The sequence below is a fragment of the Dipodomys spectabilis genome, unplaced genomic scaffold, assembly GCF_019054845.1.
Source record: "Dipodomys spectabilis isolate Male_0828 unplaced genomic scaffold, ASM1905484v1 ptg000034l, whole genome shotgun sequence".
NCBI classification, from domain to species: Eukaryota; Metazoa; Chordata; class Mammalia; order Rodentia; family Heteromyidae; genus Dipodomys; species Dipodomys spectabilis.
Window position 1 is genome coordinate 1,392,464 of NW_024870711.1, and position 15,695 is coordinate 1,408,158.

The 15,695-nt window shown below is 47.3% G+C and overlaps 2 protein-coding genes across 2 annotated transcripts in view; one reads left to right on the forward strand and one right to left on the reverse strand.

Annotated features, from left to right (window-relative positions):
• Positions 1 to 7,997, reverse strand: part of Atp6v0a4 (ATPase H+ transporting V0 subunit a4) — a 59,597-nt gene extending 51,600 nt beyond the window's left edge. Inside the window, exon 1 of the mRNA XM_042677122.1 lies at positions 7,921 to 7,997. The gene's annotated coding sequence lies outside the window, so the exon portion shown is untranslated. The remainder of the gene's footprint in view (positions 1 to 7,920) is intronic.
• Tmem213 (transmembrane protein 213) lies at positions 7,705 to 13,822 on the forward strand. The gene is made up of 3 exons (XM_042677125.1): positions 7,705 to 7,985; positions 12,005 to 12,076; positions 13,063 to 13,822. The coding sequence occupies exons 1-3, from the start codon at positions 7,877 to 7,879 to the stop codon at positions 13,230 to 13,232; spliced, it is 351 nt and encodes a 116-aa protein (XP_042533059.1). The 5' UTR covers positions 7,705 to 7,876; the 3' UTR covers positions 13,233 to 13,822.
• Positions 13,823 to 15,695: the final 1,873 nt, after the last annotated feature.

Consider the following 15,695-nt stretch of genomic DNA (forward strand, 5'->3'; position numbering starts at 1 on the left):
TGAGGAATCAAACCCAGGGCCTCATGCATGCAAGGCAAGCGCTCTACCACTGAGCCACCTTCCCAGCCCATGGCATTCTAAATTCTAAAGAGAAAACTCTAAACGCTAAGATACTGATGGATAAATCTTTCTTTATTTTGGGGGGGGGGGGGGGTCCAGTTGTGGGGCTTGAACTCCTGGCCTGGGCGCTATCCCTCAGCTCTTCAGCTCAAGGCTAGTGCCCTACCACTTGAGCCACAGTGCCACTTCCGGCTTTTTTCTTTTTGCTTATGTGGTGCTGAGGAATCAAACCCAGGGCCTCATGCATGCAAGGCAAGCGCTCTACCACTGAGCCACCTTCCCAGCCCTGGATAAATCTTTCTTTAGCTCTACAGAAAGCTGACTGGTGTGGTAGTGCATGCGTGTACTAGGGAAACTCATCCAGGAAGAAGAGTTTAAGGCCAGACTAGACTATATATATATATCTCCTAGGCCATCTAATGACCCTCATCACTCCCTCTTTAGTCTTTAATCCTAAGAATATACCTGTTTAAAACAGAACAATAGAGCTGGGCACTGATGGCTCACAACTGTAATCCTGACTACTCAGGAAGCTGAGATCTGAGGATTGAGGACCAAAGTCAGCCTAAATAAGAAAACCCATAAGATGCTTATCTCCAATCAACCACAAGAAAAACAGAAGTAGAGCTGTGTCTCAAAATGGTAGAGCACTAACCTTGAGCAAAAGACCTCATGAGAGAGTGTCCAGGCCCTGAGTTCAAGCCCCAGGATCAACACACACACACACACACACACACACATGAAATGATCCTGTGAAGGTCAGGGACTGTTGGGGTTATTACAGAAAGGAAGAGGAGTGGGAGCAGTACAAAGACCCTGCCCAGAGTGCATGCTTCTCCTTTTCTTGGGGCCTCTGTGACCCCCAACATGAAGCTTAGAGATTCTGCCTCTCAATTCAAGCCTCCCTTCTCAAGATTACCCACCTTCAAAAACCTGATTCTTCCCCACCAACTCTTGTCTCCCAAATAGTGGACTTCAAGTTGTGTGCATCTGGGGCTTGACTTTCAAAAACACCCTACAGATGGATTATTTTAATTAACTAGAGATGAAAGCCCCAAATTCAAGCTCAGGATAGACAATAGAATTGTCTTCAACAGAAAAGAGGTTTCCCAAAGATTTGCCCATTCCAGACCAGACAAAATAACTGGATTTCAGGCAGCCACAGTAGCCTACACTTGTAATCTTGGCAGCTCTGGAGGCTGAGATCAGGAGGCTCAAGGTTGGAGGCCAACATCATGCAAGAAGTTCCTGAGAGCTCCAACTCAGTCAATAAGCTGGATGTGGCAGATGTGGTAGTGTGTGCCTGCGACCCCAGATATCTAGGTAACACAGAAAGGAGGATTAAAGTCTGAGGCCAGCCTCAGAAAAACACCAACAGAACACAATCCTCTAATACCTCACCCGAAAAATAACCACAGGGGGGACAAAAAAGGCAAAGGTATGGTTCAAGGGATAGAATGCCTTGAGAACAGGAGTTCAGACCCCAAATTCATCCAAAAAACATGTACATGTGTATGTGTGTGCATGCTGGCAGACAAACAGACACTAGATTCCAATATTTTGTGTGTCTGTGTGCCAGTCAGGGCTTCTCTTGAACTCAGGGCTTGAGTGCTGTCCCTGATCTTTTTTGCTCAAGGCTGGCACTCTAGCGCTTGAGCCATGCCCTCACTTCTGACTTTTGGGGGAGTTACATGGAGATATAAGAGTCTCGTGGACTTTCCTGCCTGGGCTGGCTTCAAATCATGATCCTCAGATCTCAGCCTACTAAGGAGCTAGGATTACAGGTGTGAGTCACCAGTGCCCAGCTTTCAAAAGAAATCTTATCAGAGAACCCAGAAAAAAAATAGGAGGCAGCAGGACCCTGGAAAGCAGCAGCACAGAGGCTGGACGCAGACACCGCGGGACAGGTCAGTTTTACAAAGCATGTGTAACCAAACACCAAGTTCACCACTGAAGAAGAAACAGATCTGGAGAACGCGCCCAGAGAATGTCTACCTTTGAGCAAGGCAACTTCCTGGTGCCTGCTCCAAAGTAAACCCGGTGGAAATGTGGGCCAGGGTTAGAGACACTCCCTGGCTCCAAGTTGTAAACAGCGCCTACTGGTGGCACCATAGGAGAATAGCAAGCAGCCCTTTCTTTGAGAAGGCACCAGTTATCAGTGGCCAAGCAAGTTCACCCAATCTTAGGATAGCAAAGTTCTCTCTTCTGCTTGTCTATAATATTCTGCATACAGTTAATGTCAAAATAAAAGCCAGGCACTAGTGACTCACACCTGTAATCCTAGCTACTCAGGAGGCTGAGATCTGAGGGTTGTAGGTTCAAAGCCAATCTCCAGCAGGAAAGTCCTGTGACTCTTATCTCTAATTAAGTACCAAAAAAAAAAAAAAAAAAAAAGATGGAAGTGGAGCTGTGGCTCAAGTGGTAGAGTGTTAACCTTAAGCAAAAAAGCTCAAGAACACTGCCTAAGTCCTGAGTTCAAGCTCCAGGACTGCCACAAAAAAGAAAGAAAGAAAGAAAGAAGAAAGAGAGAGAGAAAGAAAGAGAGAAAGTAAGAAAGAAAGAAAGAAAGAAAGAAAGAGAGAAAGAAAGAGAGAGAGAGAAAGAAAGAAAGGAAGAAAGGAGAAAAAGAGAGAGAGAGAGAGAAAGGGAGTATATGAAGTATTATCTGTCCCCTATATATCTATAGCTTGGCAAAGAAGTTTCCACAGAGATCCAGTGTTGTTGTGGGCTTAGGTTATAGCTGCTACTAAAATCATTACCATAACCACCCAAGATTTTAAGGATCATTTTAAGTCCAGGTCATTTAAAATCTTCCTATGTCCCAGATTGTAATTTTGGAGAGAAACACACTGCTCATATCAGACATTCATCCTGCGTTACACTGTTTCTGTTTAAATGTGTGAACTGAATGGCTTATCTCTACTTTTGAAGTCATTGCTTATGTTACCCAAGTTTAGCGGGGAGGAGGGAATATTGTAGTTTGGATATTGGATCTGAGAATATTTAGGTCAAAACATTTTTGGGGACCTTCTTGCAAATCCTGTAGAGTCCCCACAGTACTGTTACCTCCAGAACCAACTGGATAAATCAGGACTGAACAGAGGCCGGTGAGAAGGTAAGGACGGAGGACTGTCTTCCTTCTGAGGGATCTTGCAAAGAAAATTCACCCTAGGCTTGGGATTGGCAGAAGGCAAAATTTGAAGGCCTGAACTAGCTCTATTTGTGGTTCTAGAACGGAGCACTATCTCATTTCACAAACCAGATCATAGGTTCCTGGGCTGAGCACAAAAGTTGCTGTTAGGGACAGAAAGAGCTGAAGAAAGCAGAAACAAAGTATCTCAGTATTTCAAAGTTAGTTTCTTGTGCTGGGCCCATGGGGCTCCCACCTGTAATCCTAGCTACTTAGAATTATGCAATCTGAGGATTGTGGTTTCACAGTGCAAAACCAGTCTAGACAGAAAAGTCCATGAGACTCCTACCTTCCATTAACAACCAAAAATCTGGGAGTGGAGGTATGGCTCATGGCAGCCTAGAACAAAGAAATCTAAGGGACAGCATATAGGCCCTGAGTTCAAGGATGAGTAACAACACAAAAAGAAAGAAAAGAAGCCAGGCACTGGTTGCTCACACCTGTAATCCTAGCTACTCAGGAGGCTGAGATCTGAGGATCACGGATCAAGGTTTACATCCAGCTGTGGGACTCTTATCTTCAATCCACCACTCAAAAACTAGAAGTGACACTGTAGTTTAAGTGGTAGCGCACTAGCCTTGAGCACAAAGAGGCTTAGGGACAGTGCCCAGCCCTGAGTAAGAAAAGACAGAGGAAGGAAGGAAGGAAGGAAGGAAGGAAGGAAGGAAGGAAGGAAGGAAGGAAGGAAGGAAGGGAGGGAGGGAGGGAGGGAGGGAGGGAGGGAGGGAGGGAGGGGAGGAAAGGAGGGAGGGAGGGAGGGAGGGAGGGGAGGGAGGGAGGGAGCGAGGAAGGAAGGAAGGAAGGAAAATAGCTTTTTAGTTAATAATGAGTTACTGTTGTTTTAGTATGGATAGAAAAGATAAGATTAGCAAGTCTATCTGGGGAACCTGTCTTCTTTATCTTTCTTTATTTTGGGGAATGTGAAGTGAACAACTTAGTGTCCATTCAATGGCATGAAACTTTAATATTCATGACCTCACTTTACTTATTAATTTGCTGTAGTGTTATTTACGGAGGTGATGTACAATGGAATTACAATTACCTCAGCATTTCCTTTCATGCGGTGTCTTCTGTTCCCTCCTTCTCTCCCAGTCCCTCCTTCCATCTCCCCACGAGATTCATAGTTCCCTTTATCAGTGTCCAGTGAGCTTCGCTGCTGCACTTCATCTTTCCCCCAGTTCTGTACCTCCTCCACCCTTCCAATGATAGATGCTTGAATATACACTTGAATATACCATCCATAAGGGGAAGAAGACAGAATCATCAAAAACTTTAAAAAAAGAAAAAGGAGAAAAAGAGGTCCCTTGTTTCCATATCCTGGGATCTGTGTGAGTGTGTATATTAATTTCTATATAACTATGAAGAGGCGGTAGACATTGTGTTTTGTGCTTCTCTCCTGAGAATCCTCTTTGGGTCTCACTGTGTGTGAGTGTCTAGAATCCTGTATCTTTTATGATATTCCAGTGTGTGATAGAAAGTGACCCCATTTTTATCTTTTTTATCCTGATCTCTTGGGGGCTCAGTGTAGGAGCCTCATCCAAAACAATAACCTCCTGCCGTGCCTCATTTAACAGTTCCGAGAGCAGCTGTAAACTAGGTCGGGTGGCTCACGAAGCCCTGACCCCCGCTCTAGAGGCAAAGGCAGGAGGACCAGGTGGTGAGGGCTGAGGGAGAGCCCAAAGTGCAAAGCCCTGGGCTCAATCTCTAGCACCCCAAAAAAGAAACAAAGAAACATGAAACAAAGAAAGCCAAACCAATACACAGAAAGCCATAGCGAGCAGCCTGCTTCACTGGCCTTCTCCATCATCTCAGCCCGGAAAGCGCAAGCGCGGCCATGGGACCCTTATCCCGCCAGCCACCAGGCAGAGCATGAGCTCGCCACTCACTCCTAGACCTATGCTCCATCTCCCTTCCTACGTGTCTTCTCGTTCATTTCAAATTTATCTTGTCCCTGAACCCACCTTCCCCCTTCCATATGGCCCGTTCATCTCAAGCCACGTACTATGACAGAAGTTAATGTCTGCTGGCTTTCACATCTACGTCATCACACACACACAAATCTGAGACAGTGTTAGTGCCCTGTTACTCTTCAGATAAGGAAAGGGATTCATTAAGAAATGATCATTAGGAAATGATGGGATTGCTAGGTACTAGTGGCTCACACCTGTAATCCCAGCTACTCTGGAGGCTCAGATCTGAGGATCATGTTCAAAGCCAGACCCGGAACAGCACCAGGCCCTGAGTTCAAGCCCCATGACCAAAGGAAGGAGGAGGAGGAGGAGGAGGAGGAGGAGGAGGAGGAGGAGGAGGAGGAGGAGGAGGAGGAGGAGGAGGAGGAGGAGGAGGAGGAGGAGGAGGAGGAGGAGGGAAGAAGAGGGAAGAAGAAGAAGAAGAAGAAGAAGAAGAAGAAGAAGAAGAAGAAGAAGAAGAAGAAGAAGAAGAAGAAGAAGAAGAAGAAGAAAGGGAGGGAGAAAGAAAGAAAGAGAGAGAGAAAGGGAGGGAGGGAGGGAGGGAAGGAGAGAAAGAGGGAAGGAGGGAAGGAGGGAAGAAGGGAGGGAGGGAGGAACTTTCCCAGGACCCCTCAACCAACAGGAGGCAGGGATGAAATCCAGTCCTAGATGAGTCCCAGAAACCACAGTCCCTTTCTGCACACTTTTCCAGGATTCTCTTCTATTAAAAACAAAAATGGACCAAGAAAATTTTTTTTTGGGGGGGGGGGGCGGTCGTGGGGCTTGAACTTGCCTGGCCTTGAACCTGCCCAACCCAACGGCTCCCTCCCTCACACACAACATCGTTCAACACTCAAGCCCCAAGTGGCTGGGGGTGTGGCTCCGGAGGTAGAGTGCTAGGCTCTGAGTTCAAATCTCAATTCCACCAAAAAGAATCCAAATGTCCCTTCCTCTGTTCCTCCCAGACACGTCTTTACCGCTTTTCTGCTCCCCTGTGGGAGACACCCAGATGTGAGTCATAGTGAGTCACGTTAAATCACAGCACAGCAAAACTCTTTCTTCCACTGGGTGCTGGCGGTTCACGCCTGGGAGCCTAGCTACTGTCCATGGGTCCAGTTTCCTCTGGGAGTCTTCCAATGTATTCCTCATGGATAAGAAGAGGCTACTGTCGATTTTTTTTCTATTCTTCTCTGTCTTTCGTTCTTTGGGCGAGGCTGAGGTTTGGACTCAGGGCCTCGCACTTGCTAGTCAGGCACTCTGCCCCTTGAGCCATGACCTCCAGCCCTGTGCTCCTGTTTTTATTTCATTTTTGTCAGTCATGGGCTTGAACTCAAAGCCTGGGCATTGTCCTTGAGCATTTTTGCTCAAAGCTAATGCTCTAGCCCTTGGAGCCATAGCTCTGCTTACAGTTTGGGGGCAGTTAGTTGGACATAAGAGTCTCAAGGATAGGCTGGGAAATTGGCTCAGTGGTAGATTGCTTGCCTTGCATGCATGAGGTCCTGGGTTCGATTCCTCAGCACCACATAAGCAAAAAGAAAAAAAGCCAGAAGCGGTGCTGTGGCTCAAGTGGTAGAGTGCTCGCCTTGAGCTGAAGAGCTGAGGGACAGCGCCCAGGCCCAGAGTTCAGGCCTCATGACCAGACCAAAAAAAAAAAAAGAGTCTCAAGGACTTTCCTGCCTGGGGTAGCTTCAAGCCAGGATCCTCAGATCTCAGCCTCCAGAGTGGCTGGAATTACAGGGGTGAGCCACCAGCACCCAGCTTGGTCCCTGCTTAAGCCTCAAGGCTAAAGTTACTACTAAGTTCAAAACCTTCACAAGTCCTCCCCTGTGGCTTGGTGATGCTAAGGTCACACTGACCTCTAAGCACCTTGTTGTCTTGTTACGCTGGCCTGATCTCCAGCCCGTCAGCCAGTCAAAGCCCTCTCCAGGCTTCATTTCTTTATCCTGCATCTCGCTGAAGAGCAGCCAAGAGCAGCCGTGGCCTCTCACCCCGATGACACCAAAAGCACTTAGCCTGCAGGTTCTGAAACACTGCTGGGCATTTCAATGACAGCTGTCTGTAATGAAAGTGTGTGTGTGTGTGTGTGTGTGTGTGTGTGTGTGTGTGTGTGTGTCCTGGGACTTAAAGTCAGGCTGGCACTCTGCCATTTGAGGCTCAACTCCATCTCCAGCTTTTTGCTGGCTAGTTGGAGATCAGAGTCTTACAGACTTTCCTACTTGGGCTGGCTTGGAACCGTGATCCTCTGATCTCAGCCTCCAGAGTAGCCAGGATTACAGGCCTGGCTCAGGAATGTCTTTTGAGGGCAGATATTCGAAGACTTTAGCCTAGAGCTATGCGCATAATCTGTGCTAGGTAAATATTGGGACTACCTGGGCTACAGCCTCCTTGATCTGTCACAAGATAAAAGAGACAGCACACACCTTTCCCCCCAAGGACCCCACCCTCCCTCCAGCCCTTTTCTCCTTGGGGACAGTTTTGTCTCAGGGAACAGAGTCCCCACCTGTCCCTCCTCCCCACACCTCTCCAGGTGTGACAGGTGAAGTGCCCTTGGCTCCACCCCCTCTCGAGTCCCCCAAACCCAGAGCATTCCAAGCTCCTGCAGGCCCTGCGGGAGTCACCTTAACAGCACCTGGCAACTACAACACAAGGGGCCCGGCCCCGGCTTCCCAGCCCAGCCATGGCCCCGGCCGATGCCTCCCTGAGCCGCACACAGCTCCTCACCTCCGCCCCGAGGGCCGCCCTGCTCCTCAGCCTGGTCTTCACCCTCCACTCAGCGCGCTGGGCAGGTAGCGTTGTGAGCTTTATTCTCGGCCGCTGGGAAGGGGGAGACGCAGGGAGGGGGCGGATTCCTTGGCCTGGGCTGGTCCTGCAGAGGGAAGAGGAAACAATCTTCGGGTCTGAAGGATTAAGCAGGGAGGGAGTGCGTTGGGCCAGCTCAAGACAAAGACCAAAAATACCCAGCAGCCGCTGCACCGGACCGAAAGAGCCACCTCTTCAGCTTTTGCCACAAATAATAGTGATTATTATTATACTATAATAATAACTATATTATGTATTATATGATATGATGTTTACATACTGTACAACTATATTAATATGTTAATATGTAATCATTATTATTATTATTATTGCCAGTGCCTGTAATACTAGCTGCTCAGGAGGTTGAGATCTAAGAACTGAAGTTCAAAGACAGCCTGGGCAGAAAAGTCTGAGAGACTCTATCTCCAGTTAACCACCAAAAAGCCAGAAGTGGAGCTGTGGCTCAAGTGGTAGAGCGCCATTGAATAGAAAAAAACAAAGCCCAGAGATAGTAACCAGGCCCTGAGTTCAAGCCCCACTACAGTCACACACACACACACACACACACAAATCATACAAATACGACTGCGACTAATTTACCAGAATCTTCCTCTGTGGGGACTAAATTGGTCTACAGCGACAGGATTTGGCCTGCGGCTTCCTGGCAGCTGGGGGCTCTCTCTGTCCTCTGGGTCCTTGCTCTTGATCCTTCCCTTTCTTCCCTTCAGCCCTCATCCTCCCAACCCCGACCTCCTCTCCTTCCACAGGCTGGATGGCCTGTTCAATGTCCACCCCTCTCAGGCCTCCCCGGGGCTTGGGAAATGTGGGACTTTCACCCCACTGCCTCCTGAGGCCCAGGGAGAACCCTGGAGAGGGATTTTGCTTATGTAGCCTTGCCTCTGGTTTGATCTTGTCCTGCCCTGTCTCTGAGACTGTCTGCCCTGCTCCTACGTACTCCCCCTCCCAAGCCACCCCTTCCCCCCAAATCCATGTGTCTCCAGTATCCTCAGAGTCTCCCCTGTAACTACTGCCAGGAGACTGAGGAGGCCCTTGGGTCCCCCAAGCCACCAAGCTCCCTGCAGCATCTACAACCTCCAAGCTGTGTGACCTTGAAGAAATGACTTCAGGTCTCTGTGCCCCAGGATCCTTGGTTACCACCTAAGAATAAACAGAGTGCTGATTTATAGGGTTACTGGTAAAGAAGAACAAGATGTTTGCTTATAAAGAACTTACGGTTAAAGCCAGGCCTGGGTGGCTTAAGCCAGGCATGAGTGGCTCACACTTGTAATCCTAGCTACTCTGGAGGCTGAGATGTGAGGATCACAGTTTGAAGTCAGCCTGAGCAGGCATGTTTGTGATAATCTTACCTCCAATAACCACAAAGATCCTGAAGTGGATCTATGGCTCAAGTGGTAGAGAGGTAGCCTTGAGCACAAATGCTCAGGGACGGTGCCCAGGTCTAGAGTCAGGCCTTAGGACTGGCAACACACACACACACACACACACACACACACACAACTTAAAATAACATAGCAAGGGGTCAACAGGCAATATGGCAATTATGATTAGCACACACGTCTTCCCATCGTCATCTCCCCCACCAATTAAAGGTGTTTTGGGGTTTTTTGGTTTGGGTTTTTTTTTCTAATGCCTGGGTAATGACGGAGACTCAGAATTTTGGAGGGAGAGTGTGTGAGTGTTTGGGAATTTTCACCTGCGCTGTTCAGGCGGGAAGCACACAGCTGTAGAATGGCTTGTGACTTTTAAAGATGGCATTTCCAAGTGATTTTTTTTTGCCTCATTCCAACATCTATTCACCTAAGCATTTTTCCAGGGAAACCAGCCCCACTCTAGGAGTAGAGGAGAGATGAAAGTCAAGGCCCCCAGGGAGTTGCTTGGTGTTGAAGGAAAATAAATGCTGTGGAATCTACTTCTCTGAAACAAAGACAGGGCTCTAAGCCACATTTAGTTGTCAATAATTAACAGCAACAAGCAGATTGCATCAAGGCAATTAGCATACCTGAAGCAGTGGCTTGGGGATTGGATGGCCTAAGATTTGTCTGGGCTGCAGTTTCCTGGCTTTGGCTAAACAACAACTTGCTTCCTTCGCGGCCTGACCAGATTCTCTGAAGGACATGCTGACCCTCAAGCCATAGGCAGTGTATTGATTGATTGATTGCCTGATTGATTTCCCCAAAGAAGCAAACTGAACTACAATACAATTTCTAGAAAGTTCTTCAAAATCAATCTCTCGGTTTGGATCTACCTAGACTAACATTTGTGCAGATAAAAGGACATGCAGCTCAGGTTGACCTAGAACTGGAGACTCTCCCGTCTCTGCCTCCGAGTACTGGAATTACAAGCCTGCACCACTATGCCCAGCTAGTAGCAGAATGTTCCAACAGGGTGCTTCCAATATGGTAACCACTACTAGCTACATATGATGGCTTTCTGCTCCATGTTTAGGAACCAAGGGACAAGCCTAAGTATTGTGTAGTCTGACCATCTTTTGCCTGTGTGATTTATAATTTTTTTTTTTGGTCCGTTCGTGGGGCCTGAACTCTGGGCCTGGGCGCTGTCCCTCAGCTCTTCAGCTCAAGGCTAGCGCTCTACCACTTGAGCCACAGCGCCACTTTCCGGTTTTTTTCTTTTTTGCTTATGTGGTGTTGAGGAATCGAGCCCAGGGCCTCATGCATGCAAGGCAAGCGCTCTACCACTGAGTCACCTTCCCAACCCAAGTGATATATAATTTTTGTGGATGACCATACTCACAGGCCAAGAACTAATGGCTCACACCTGTGATCCTAGCTACTCAGGAGGCTGAGATCTGAGGATCAGGGTTGTAAGCCAGACTCTTAACCTTTCAATAATCAACAAAAAACCAGAAGTGGAGGTGTGGTTCAAGTGGTAGAACACCAGCCTTGAGCAGAAAAGCTAAGGAAGAGTACAGGAACCTGAGTTCAAGTTGGCACACCAAAAAAAAAAAAAAAGAATCCTGGTTGGATTTCAATGTTTCTTTGTTCCAGTGTGGGAAAGAAATTGAAGATCATATGAAGTAATATTTCAGAGTTTCCAGTGATTGTTTCAGTAGATACTGAAAGGAACGTTCTATAGCTATTTCTATCTGCAATAGAGAACCCTAAACAACTGGTAACCCTCTGCAGTAGGTCCCTGATCACTAGAAGAAAATGGAAAGCCAACACAGAGCCTCTCTGAATGCTGGGAATGTGGTAAGAAATCAGCAGTCGCTGACTCTTTTCCCTAAAACAAATGCCACAGTGGGGTAGGGGGCTGAACATTTATTTTCCCATAGTCTGAAGGCTGGAAGTCAGTCAAGGTCAAGGCTGCTAAGGCTTGTTTTCTCCCAGGAGCTCCCTCTGTAGGTTGCAGACAGCTTCTTGTTCCCTCATTCTATGTTCTCACAGGGCCTGTCGCTGAGCCCGTGCATTGTGGGTATATCTTCTTCCTCCTAGGAGGGCACTAGTCACTCACCCATATGACCTCATTTGACTTAAATCTCTTTTTTTTTTTTTTTTGAGGGTTGTGGGGCTTGAACTCGGGGCCTGGGTGCTGTCCCTGAGCTCTTTTTGCTCAAGGCTCCCTAGCGCTCTATCACTTGAACCACACAAGGCTCCACGTTAGGTTTCCTATTGGTTGATTAGAGATAAGAGTCTCACACAGAGTCCCTTGCCTGCATTAGCTTTGAACCATGATCCTCAGACCTCAGCCTCCTGAGTAGCTAGGAGCCACCAGCCTCCAACTTCAACATATTTTTAAAGGCTCTGTTTCCAAATGCACTCACACTGCGGGCTAGGATTTCAACACATAAATGGAGATGCATAATAAATCTCATGGCGGGAGTTAGCACTGCTTCATAAAGTTGGACATACTTGTCGTAGCATTTCTATTGGACCTGCATAACACTGCTGACATAAACAGAGTTGCAGGCTCCACACCTGGAAACAGCTTCCGTCTGCCTGACAGCCTCCTCTGTCTTTTCTTTCAGAAGCCAGCAGTAGCAGCAACTTGACCTTGACTGCCCACCACCCAGACCCCGAGACCCTGGAACAATGCCCCAGTAAGCTGCCCCTGCCAACTGCTCACCCCAGAGCACCCTGCTTCAGCTCTGCATTGCTTGCACAAACTCTTGGCTTTCATCAGAATCCAGACTTGTGATCTCTGGCAGGAACAGATTCAGTGACCCCAGTCCCTGCTCAGGTGGGGTGCAGAAGCTCTGGAAAAGCTTGGAGATGAAAGTCCATAAAGATCAGCCTGCCTGACTTCTGCCCAAGGCAGGACCTTGGCTTTGATGCCCTGTAGATGTTTATGATCATTCCATACTTGAAGCTTTCCAGGGGTGAGGAGCTCAGAAATCCCTACCCAGCCATGGCTACCTGTTAATCAATATTGGTTTTAAGTCTGGTCCCTCATCAAAGGACCAAAGGTATTTACTTTTGGGCTTTTATAAAGAAACGCAATAGACTAGGTGTTGTTGACACAAGCCTATAATCCTAGCTTCTCAGGAGGCTGAGATCAGAGGATTGAAGTTGGAAGCCAGTTCAAGCAGGAAAATCCATGATGGCCTTATTTCCAGTTAACCAACAAAAAGCCAGAAGTGGCTCACTGGTAGAACGCCAGCCTTGATTGAAAAACAAAAACAACTGAGTACATGTAGGCTCAGAGTTCAAGCTCCAGTACTAGCATTAAAAAAAAAAAAAAAAGCAATAATGTATAGAGGCTGAGAATGTGGCTTTAGAGTTTTACAAACTGAGGTTTAAGTTTTTCTCATTGTACTTAGCAGATAGCTAGCTGGAGGTGTAGCATGTAGCTCAGGGGCGCATGCATGTTTGAGGCTCTGGGTTCAGTCCCTAACACCAAAATCAACATAATATCATCATCATCATTGCTACCTTGTGAGAAATACTTAAAGTACCGTTCAGGGCACTTAGCATAGTAGCAAGTGCTTGTTCGTTCAGCTGTCATGTTGCTGATGCTCTTACCAGTACTGGAGCAAAAGCTGACATCCATCCCCCCTGCTCTGCCCTTCACCCCCCCCCCCCCCAGATGTGGACTTCTGCCCACAAGCAGCCCGGTGCTGCCGCACTGGCGTGGATGAGTACGGCTGGATCGCAGCCGCTGTTGGCTGGAGTCTCTGGTTTCTCACCCTCATCCTGCTGTGTGTGGACAAACTGATGAAGCTCACTCCAGAGGAGCCCAAGGACCTGCCGGCATGAGCCCTCCCTCCCTCCCTCCCTCCCTCCCTCCCTCCCTCCCTCCCTTCCTTCCTTCCTTCCTTCCCTCCTTCCTTCCCTCCTTCCTCAGGCTCTACCCCTAGCTCCCTTCTGCAGCGTTTAAAGGGAAAGGAAGAAGGCGAGAGGCAGCCAGCCTTGCTTCATGCTGGGCTCCAAGGGGCCCTTTACAGTCTGAGGGACTCAGTGCTGGAGGAAAGCTCTCAGCAATCACTCTTGTTGTATCTACAAGTTTCTTCTGGGCACCCAGGGAGTACGCAGGAAATCTGACTTGGTTTCAGTCAGCATATGGCTGGCTCCCATCTCTCCGCAAGCATCCCTCCTTCACCCCTAGCTACGCCCAGTCCCTCCCCATCTCATTGCCTCTCCCATTGCCGTGCAATCCTCCCGCTCTCTCCCACCCCCAACCCCAGGACCCTTGCTTGGCCTTCCTTGGACTGTGCCCAGGGATGTTTCACTCTGTTCCAACTATGCATAGGTGGGGCAAGGGATATAGATAGGAATTTTCTAGACCTTCCATTCAACTTTGCTGTGAACCTAAAAGTACTCTATAAAAATAAAATCTTACCATCTGAGCTAGGTGTAATGGTGCATACCTAGAATCCCAGTTTCTCCGGACATAGAGGTGGGAGGATTGAGGTTCAAGGCCAGCCTGAGTAAAATTGGTTTGAGATCCCATCCAAAAAAATAAACAAACAACAACAACAAAAATCCTAAAGCTGGGTGCTGATGGCTCACACTTGTAATCCTTGCTACTCAAGGAGGCTAAGATCTAAGGATTGTGGTTCAAAGCCAGCCCCGGCAGGAAAGTCCAGAAGACTCTTATCTCCAATTAACCACCATAAAACCAGAAGTGGAGTTGTGACTCAAAGTAGTAGAGTGCTAGCCTTGAGCAGAAGAGCTCAGGGGCAACGAACAGCCCTGAGTTCAAGCCCCACAACCAACAAAATGAAAAAAAGGGTTTTGGGACATGGATTAAGTGCAGGTAGAGTATTCCTAGTAACATGCACTCCTGTACACACATACACATATCCTAATTTAAAAGTATCCTAATTTAAAAGAATGTTGTTTAGTTTGGGGTGGCTGGGGATTTTTTTTGTTTTTGAGTTTTGGTTTCTTATTGGTACTTGGGTTTGAACTCAAGGCCTTGTGCTTTGGTAAACAGGAGCTCTGCCATTTGAACCACAACCCCAGCCCAAGAGGGTGGTATTCAATGCTTCATGTTAAACACCTTTAAATTTAAAATCTTCCACAAAAGACTGGTTAAAAAAAAAAAAAAGATACCTGGATCTATTTGTACTACTGTATCAAGCTAATGCATAAATCACTTGATGAATCTATTCTTTAGAACATTTACACTGATTAATTATCAGGATAATTATGTTTCCTTTACTCTTTGTGAGAACTGCATACAATTCTTTGGGGAACACATAAGGCCCATGGGGGGTGTGGGGCCCAGCCCTGCTCCCTGTGAAGGTCCTGGTTTTGTGGGTGCCTGTTTGAAGAGTGTAGTTCATCATCATTAGCCCCAGTCACTGGGTCCCCACTGATCTCTGCAAGATCCCCCAATCTCACCATATTCCCTTCCTCCCCATTCTCAGCAGTCCTATGTGTCCCTGTTCAAGGCGAGGCATTATTGTAAGTTCAGACCTTAGATCTCATCCTGAGCGGAGTTTCTAGCTGGCCCAGGGTTCCATCATGGGGGGTCACTGTCTCCATCCCCTGGGAGACAGACCCTTACCTCAAGCCCCATTTCCATATCACACGGGGATGGAAAGGTCACATGTGCCCTGCCTGAGCCTGTGGCCAAGTGTACCTGGGAAATAACGTCAGCCACAGGCTCTCCGAGGGCCTAGGAGAAACCATGGTTCCAACAGAAGTCCCATGGGATAGCCTGCTCTTCAAGTGGTCACACAAGGATTCGAATCAGCCAGCCAGGAAATTGAAATTGACTTCTCCTTGTTTTTTGGATCCTCCACATTCCTGGACAGGCACCAATGATGCCAAGACTTCACATAAGAACAAAATCCAGTGTTCCCATGGGGTGGAGAGGGGAATTGAATCCATTCATTGAATTTGACTTTGGAGAGTGCCTTGTTACTGAATTGCATCAAAGGTATCATTTTTCCCTTTAATGTGATTTTTTTCTTTAAGTAGCCATCCATAAAATCCCAAGGAGTGTACATTTTAATTAAATTGAAATTTTAAATGCGTTCCTCTATTCCTATACTCATGTTTATTGATAGATGTTTTTTGTACCCCTTTGAGCTTGAACTCAGGGCCTGGGCACTTTCTCTGAGCTTTTTTTTTTTTTTTTAATTTTTTTAAAATTTAAATCAGACAAGGGGTTAACATCCTGTATATACAGGGAACTCAAGAAACTAATCCCTCCCAAACCTAACAAACCAATTACTAAATGGGCAAGGGAACTAAAGAGGGACTTCTCAA